The sequence below is a fragment of the Pan troglodytes genome, chromosome 19 (genome assembly GCF_028858775.2).
Source record: "Pan troglodytes isolate AG18354 chromosome 19, NHGRI_mPanTro3-v2.0_pri, whole genome shotgun sequence".
Classification (NCBI taxonomy): Eukaryota; Metazoa; Chordata; class Mammalia; order Primates; family Hominidae; genus Pan; species Pan troglodytes.
In genome coordinates, this window is record NC_072417.2 from 60,435,258 (window position 1) to 60,443,657 (window position 8,400).

The 8,400-nt window shown below is 41.9% G+C and overlaps 1 protein-coding gene across 1 annotated transcript; it reads right to left on the reverse strand.

Annotated features, from left to right (window-relative positions):
* Positions 1-6,835: 6,835 nt before the first annotated feature.
* LOC745872 (ubiquitin-ribosomal protein eS31 fusion protein-like) lies at positions 6,836-7,393 on the reverse strand. Its single transcript, XM_054671052.2, has one exon. It carries the CDS (start codon positions 7,349-7,351, stop codon positions 6,851-6,853), a length of 501 nt encoding a protein of 166 aa, XP_054527027.1. The 5' UTR covers positions 7,352-7,393; the 3' UTR covers positions 6,836-6,850.
* Positions 7,394-8,400: the final 1,007 nt, after the last annotated feature.

An 8,400-nucleotide genomic window follows, 5' to 3' on the forward strand; every position in this document is an offset into this window, starting at 1 on the left:
CTCTCCTTTGTAAAGAAAACACTCCATTCCATAATCATTTGCTCACTGTTTCCCATGAAAGTTCATTCCACAGCCTAATAAACCTGAGTTGGAGAGAGTGAGCAGCAAGATAATGTTTTTAAATGTTTAAAGTTTCGAGGGCAAACATAAACTTGATCACCAAGTCCCAAAACAAAGACAGTCAGCGGACATCTGTGAATGGTTAGAAGCAGAATTGGGGGGAGGAGGGGGGACTAAGAAATAGAATGACTCATTTGCATGATAATGGTCTCTAGGATTCATAAACTGATGGACCTCATTACCCAGAAGAGGTAGAGTATAAAAATATAGATGAGTTCATGAAAGGTTTGTTTAATTCGTGGATACTGGAACCATATTTGGTGTTAAAGAGGACACTGGGGAGTTCTAGGGGGCACACCTTTAATCTTGGGTGAAAACTGCCACTGGTTTTCACAAAACACACTAAGTATGACTCAGAGATGGAATATTGGGCTGACTGTTACTGAGGAACCACAGAACTCATTTAGTCTACACCTCCTTCCCCACAATCCCCACCAGTCTAACATGGGGATCTCCCCACAGCAGCCTAGGCAAGGAGTTATCAATCCTTGACCATTCAGCCTCTGCTGAAGTCCTTCAGTGATGAAGCAAACGGTCGGCCTGGCAGAGTGAAGTGGCAATGTGTTGGCATGTGTTGTTTCTGGCTCCAGAATTCATTCTCCCATCTTATAGAAGCAGCTCTCTCATTCACTTTTGCTCTCTCTCTGAAATGATCTCTTCCCCACTACATAAGATCTTAAAGGGGCCGGGCATGGTGGCTCATGCCTGTAATCCCAGCACTTTGGGAGGCCGAGGTGGGTGGATCACGAGGTCAGGAGTTCGAGACCAGCCTGGCTAACATGGTGAAACCCTGTCTCTACTAAAAATACAAAGAATTAGCCGGGTGTGGTGGCAGGTGCCTGTAATCCCAGCTGCTTGGGAGGCTCAGGCAGGAGAATAGCTTGAACCTGGGAAACGGAGGTTGTGGTGAGCTGAGATCGCACCACTGCCCTCCAGCCTGGGCAACACCACTGCACTCCAGCCTGGGCAACAGAGCGAGACTCCGTTTCAAAAAATAAAAAATAAAATGGGCCAGGCGCAGTGGCTCACGCCTGTAATCCCAGCACTTTGGGAGGCCGAGGCAGGTGGATCACGAGGTCAGGAGTTCGAGACCAGCCTGGCCACCATGGTGAAACCCTGTCTCTACTAAACATACAAAAAATTAGCTGGACATGGTGGCAGGTGCCTGTAATCCCAGCTAATTGGGAGGCTGAGGCCAGAGAATAGCTTGAACCTGGGAGGCGGAGGTTGCGGTAAACTGAGATCGCACCACTCCACTCCAGCCTGGACGACAGAGTGAGACTCCGTCTAAAAAAAAAATCTTATAGGGACTGTCAATGAAGTAGTCCTGCCTTCCCTCGGCCAAGCCAGGTTCATCACACTCTTACTCCATTAACTTTGGATGTTGGGTGCAGTTATGTCAGGACCTTTTGAAGAGAAGTAGGGCTAATTTTTGCCAACAGAAACATCCCATTTACTTGTTCCTTCTATCTGGAATCCTAGACGTCTTTTGCTTCTGTGATTTTCCAAACCCAAGTCCCCTCTATGAGCTGCTCCAAATTATAGAATAATTCAAATTATCCTTGAATAATTGTTTTCCTGAATATGTTAACTGGAGTCTATTTCTATTGTTTGCAACCAAAGAACCCTAAGATATTTAACTCATAATGGCAATAGTAACAGTGCCTAGTAGTTCAAAAGTTCTTTCCTATATCATAATGAACTCTTCCTCCACGGGATTTCCAGCAGTTTATTCTGGGACTATTTGCTAGAGCAGCTCTTTGTCAATAGTCTTCATAAGACTGCCGTTGGGACATTTGAAGACAAAGTACTTTTCCTTAATTATCTCTTTTTAAAAACATAAATCATCATGATTTCTCAACAGTTACTTGTAGAACATAGTTTTCAAATCCAATAACATCCTGGGGTCTCTCCTCTGAACCCTTAAAATGTGATTCCTATTAGGAGCATATGAAGAGTGTAATGGGATCATTACTTCTTCCAGTCTCCTAATGTCATAAATGATCACTTTTTAGCATCAACATTATTACATTGCTGGATTAGATTAAATGTATTATCAACTAAAACTCATTTTTTTAAATCCATTGCTGCTTCATCATGTAAGCAACACACAATCTTTGTAGAAAATTAGAAAATCTAGGGACGAGTGTGGTGGCTTACACCCATAATCCCAGCACTTTGGGAGGCTGAGGCAGGTGGATCACCTGAGGTCAGGAGTTCGAGGCCAGCCTGACCAACATGGCGAAACCCCGTCTCTACTAAAAATACAAAAATTAGCTGGGCATGGTGGTGCACACCTGTAATCCCAGCTACTCAGGAGGCTAAGGCAGGAGAATCCCTTGAACCCGGGAGGCGGAGGTTGCAGTGAGCCGAGATTGTGCCGCTGAAGTCCAGCCTAGGCAACAGAGTGAGACTCCATCTCAAAAAAAAAGAAAAGAAAAGAAAATTAGAAAATCTAAATAAACAAAAGACAAATAGAAAACTCTTACAACCCAATCTCCAATGGTATTTACTATGAACATATTATTTTGAAACCTTCCAGACCATTTTCTATGCTTATTATATTGTCTTTTCTTTTTTTTTTTTTTTTTGAGATGGACTCTTGCTCTGTCGCCCAGGCTAGAGTGCAGTGGTGCAATCTCGGCTCACTGCCAGCTCCACCTCCCGGGTTCATGACATTCTCCTGCCTCAGCCTCCCAAGTAGCTGGGACTACAGTTGCCTGCCACCATGCCTGGCTAATTTTTTGAATTTTTAGTAGAGACGGGGTTTCACCATATTAGCCAGGATGGTCTCAATCTCCTGACCTTGTGATCTGCCCATCTCAGCCTCCCAAAGTGCTGGGATTACAGGCGTGAGTCATGACGCCCGGCCTATTATATTGTCTATTCTATTGGAATTATAATATTCCAATGCATGTTGTATATTTTGCACCCTCTGGAGAGACATGTGGGTTTTTTATGGGTTTTGCATGCTTTATTTCATTTTTGCTACTATAAACAATGTTTGGATAAACATTCTATACATATTTTTACATATATTTGTCTGATGATTTCTTAATAACTGAGAGATAGACTTGCTAGGTCAAAAGATGTGTTTTGTTACGAAGCTTTTGATTGTATTTATACCAAATTACCCTCCAGAAACCAATTTAAACTCCCATCAACAGGTTATAAAAGGCTAAGACTCCTAGAATTTTCACAGGAGATCTTGTCAACCCAGCTGCCCTTATCCTATAGCAATAATTGATTTTAAGATAAGTGTAATACTGTGAATAATGCAAATAAAGGTGTCTCACAGACCCAGTGACAGCTTGGGTAACAACCTCTTGAGAGACACTAGAGCTACCCAGATAAGGTACTGCCAAATTTCTGAACCACTGTGAGATAACAAATAATTGTTTAAAGATGTTGTATTTTGGCTGGGCACGGTGGTTCATGCCTATAGCCCAAGCAGTTTAGGAGACCAAGGCAGATGGATCACTTGAGCTCAGGAGTTTAAGACTAGCCTGGCCAACATAGTGAGATCCCATCTCTAAAAAATAAAAATTCTTTTTAAATTAGCCAGGCGTGGTTGCATGCACCTGTGGTCCTAGCTACTCGAGAGACTGTGGTAGGAGGATCACTTGAGCCCAGGAGGTCAAGGCTGCGGTGAGCTTTGATCATGCCACTTCATTCCAGCCTGGGCAACAGAACAAGACCTTGTCTCCAAAAAAGAAAAAAGAGAGAGAAAGATGCTTAAGTTTTGGGGTAATTTTGTATGCAGCAACAAATAACTAAAACAACATCTTCAGACTTTTTGTATTGGGTTGTTTTTCTCCTTCTTATTAATTTATAGAATTTTAATAAATATTTGAGACACTAATCTTTTGTTAGCTATAAGGGACACAAGTATATTCTCCCAACCTTTGGCTTGTCTTTTTACTTTATTTATGGTGCTTTTTAACATAATAAAGATTTAATATTTAAGGTAATCAAAATTACCAGGTTTTTTCCTTTATAGTGTATGCTCTTTGAAGCTGATTTATGAAATCCTTCACTACCTTGGTGTAAAAAAGATAGTCTTCTAGACCAGGCGCCGTGGCTCATGCCTGTAATCCCAGCACTTTGGGAGGCTGAGGTGGGCAGATCGCCTGAGGTCAGGAGTTCAAGACCAACCTGCCCAACATGGTAAAACCCCATCTCTACTAAAAATATATAAAAAAAAAAATAGCTGGTCGTAGTGGCAGGTATCTATAATCCCAGCTACTTGAGAGGCTGAGGCAGGAGAATCGCTTGAACCTGGGAGGCAGAGGTTGCAGTGAGCCAAGATCGTGCCATTGCACTACAGCCTGGGCGACAAGAGCGAAACTCCGTCTCAAAAAAAAAAAAAAAAAAAACAGATAGTCTTCTGTGTTTTCTCTTAAACATTTTAAAAGTTATCGTTGTACTTTTCATTCTTTAATCAGTCTGGAAATAGTTGTTGAATTGATTTGGCCAAAACCCTTTGCCTCTTTAATTGCTCCATACCCTGGAATTGTCATTCCTGTGACCCACTAGTCATTCCTTTTTGTGGATCAGCATCTCAACTCGATCTCCATGTCTTGAGAATCCTCATTCCCATAAGTCCCAGTAAAGCAGTGCCTGCCTCTCACTGTGGAAGCTTTTCACTGTTGATAATCTTTCCCAGCCTCTCTTGCCCCAAGACGGTAAGACACATGACTTAGGATCTGTCAATCAAGACGCATTCCTCTTGGACTTTGTGTTTTTTGTTTTGTTTTGTTCTTTGGTATTTGTATGTGTGTTTTTTGTTTGTTTGTTTGTTTGCTTGCTTTTTGAGATAGAATCTTGCTCTGTTGCCCAGGCTGGAGTGCAGTAGCACAATCTTAGCTCACTGCAACCTCCAGCTCCTGGGTTCAAACAATCCTTCTGCCTCAGCCTCCCTAGTAGCTGGGATTATAGGCACCCACCACAACGCCTGACTAATTTTTGTATTTTTAGTAGAGACAGGGCTTCACCGTGTTGGTCAGGCTGGTCTTGAACTCCTGACCTCAAGTGAGCCACCCCCCTTGGCTTCCCAAAGTGCTGGGATTACAGGCATGAGCCACCGTGTCCAGCGTCCTCTTGAACTGTGAATGATGCAAAGTGATAACTGATGATGCAAAGAATCATCAGTGATTATGAAGCAGTGCTTTTCCAGACTGGGTGCCCTTTGCAATCACCTTAAAGTCTTGTTGAAGTGCAGGTTGCTAGGTCCCACCCCAGAGTCTGATTCAGTAGGTCAGGGAAGGGGCGTGAGAATGCGCATGTCTAAGACTCTTCCAGGTGATGCTGAGGCTGCTGAGTGGAGGAATACCCTTTCAGTAGAGTAACGTCTTTGGTGACGATTGTGGCAGGGGCAAGACCAGGCTCCCAGGACAGCAGAGTTGCTGCTGTACCCAGTGTCAGTGGTGGAAGCTGGGTCAGCTCTGTGGTGGGATTTGGGGCATTGTTTCTGGCTGGGTAGCTGTTGACATGGGTCCTCCAGCCCTCCTGGCAATTCTGTGAGCTACCCCTGTACTCTCTAAATAGATTCCCTTGCTGCTGAAATCAGCCAGTTAGTTTCTGTTGCGTGCAACTAAGAATGCTGGCTGATTCAGGACTCATTTTGTTGTCTTTTAAAACTTCCCTTGAAACCTAAACCATCCTTGAGTCTTTCCTTTCTCTTCTAGATTTGCACTGTTGTTTTGCATCCCTGAGATTTATGCCACTTAATTCATCTTTAGTACATGTCTGTTAAAATATATATGTTATTTTTTCTTATTTCAAGAATAATATATGCTTACTACAAACATATTTGGAAAATAAAAGAAGGCTCAAAGAAGCAAATTTAAAATCATCTTTAATCTCACCACCAGAGACAATCGTTATGAATATTTTGTTATACTACCTCCAGGTTTTTTTATACATATACATACTTTTTAATATATTTGGGATGATACTATACATATTGTTTTATAACTCCTCCTTTTTAAAATTCCAACTGTATAGGTAAATATTTTCCTCTGTCAAAATGTATTCCACAAGATGGTTTGCAATGGGGACATAGCTTCCAGCTTATGAAGTACTGTGATTTATTCAGCTAATCCCTGACATTTGACATGCAGGTTGATTCAAATGGGTCACTATTATAAATAACACTGCCAACTTCTGATTCAAAATGGCACATTTTGAATTGGTTAGCAATTCCTACTATAACCTCTCCAAATTCTCAAAACTTTCTTCATTCAACAAATATTTCTTGAATGTCTACCATGTGTCATGCACTGTTCTAATTGTTGAGGATAAAGAAACGAACAAAATAGAGAAAAACCCCTACTTTCATTGTAGCTTACAATGCAGTGGGGTGAACAGTAATAATACTATGTGTCAATAATATATACACAAACATACAATATGTTAATAATATACTAATAATAAAATAATAATGATGACAGCTACCACTTATTAAATGTTTGCCATCTGCCAGATATTACGCTAAGCCCTTTCTGTGCAGTTAATCCTGAGGCCCTATTATCATCTCTGTTTTTCAGAAAACACCACTGATTCTTTAACTTACTCCCACCCCACTATTAATGCAGGCAGACGTGGTGCTGAGTCAGTTAAATCTGACCCTTCCCCCAAAGCCTATGCTCTTAACTAGTGGCTGCAAGAAGATGCTACATCATGGAGCAATAGAATCCCAGGTGAGCCTGATTTTTGTTTTTTTGTTTTTTTAGTTCATGTCTTTTATTAACTCATACAATTGCTTGTCTTCTGGTTTGTTGACGCAGTAAGTCAGACAACATTTGCCACAATAATGTCCGTCAAAGTGGCTTGCTGTAACCACTCCAACACCACATTCATCAGAAGGGCACCCATGATGAAGGCAACTAATTTTTCCATTCTCAACCACCTTATAATATTTCAGGACAGCCAGCTTAACCTTCTTCCTCTTGTGCTTATTCTTCTTGGGAGTGGTGTAAGACTTCTTCTTCCTTTTCTTAGCACCACCACGCAGTCTCAACACAAAATGAAGAGTAGACTCTTTTTGAATATTGTAGCCAGACAAAGTACATCCATCTTCCAGTTGCTTGCCAGCAAAGATCGGTCTTTGCTGATCAGGAGGAATTCCTTCCTTATCCTGGATCTTGGCCTTTACATTTTCTATCGTATCCAACGGTTCAACCTTGAGGGTGGTTGTCTTCCCCGTAAGGGTTTTCACGAAAATCTGCATTTTGGTGGCGGCTCCACTGCAGATGGCGGATCGAAAAGGAAAAGAGAACCTGTTTTAATGAAGGAAGTAGACCACGATCTGTACTTGTCAAACTTCACTTCAGCTGTAGACTAAGAAGGCACGGGACTATTCACAGGCAATTTGCCTTCTACCTGTTGACAAATATCAGATCATATTTTGTGCATGAGTGAATTAAGAGAACAAAACCATCATGAGATCTATAAAAAAATACAGAAAGAAAAAGATGCGTGATTGGGACGCAGAGGAAGAACAAAGCACTGGAAACCATCCATTGTCAGATCAATAAGAACATGTCAGGAAACTTCTTTGCATAGGGCACAAAAAGACATGGCCTTTCTGAAACATAAAATCATTAGGAGAAAACAAACTCAGATGAAAAAGCAGCAGGCTTAGATAAATGAAAGTAGCATTAAAAGGGTAATAAAGAAGGGTTATAAGGAAACTAAAAACAAAAGCAGATTAAAATTCGTAATTCCCTTATAAAGGGTAGAATTGATGCTGCCAAAAAAAAAATACGATCAGACAATACCTTATATTGGTGAGGACCTGAGACAGCTGGAACTCTTGCACATTTGTTGTGGGAAACAATTTGGCAATATCCACTACAACTGAAAATGCACATACCCTATGGCCACGCAGTTCCACTCCCAGACAGACACCCTAGGGCAGTGGGTCCAAATATTGTTGAATGTTAGCATCCCATGATGGTTGGTTGTTTTTTTTCCTCCCCCCAAGACAGTCTTGCTCTGTCTCCCAGGCTGGAGTGCAATGGCATGATCTCGGTTGACTGCAACCTCCGCCTCCCGGGTTCAAGTGATTCTCCTACCTCAGCCTCCCGAGTAGCTGGGATTACAGGAACCAGCCATCATGCCTGGCTAAATTTTGTATTTTTGTAGAGACAGTGTTTCACCATGTTGACCAGGCTGGTTTTGAACTCCTGACCTCAGGTGATCTGCCTGCCTCGCCTTGGCCTCCCAAAGTGCTGAGATTACAGGCATGAGCCAATGCGTGTGGCCAGATTCCCATGC

What these genes read in the sequence shown, in the direction of transcription:
- LOC745872 (XM_054671052.2), bottom strand. Translation starts at nt 7,351, where the DNA reads ATGCAGATTTTCGTGAAAACCCTTACGGGGAAGACAACCACCCTCAAG.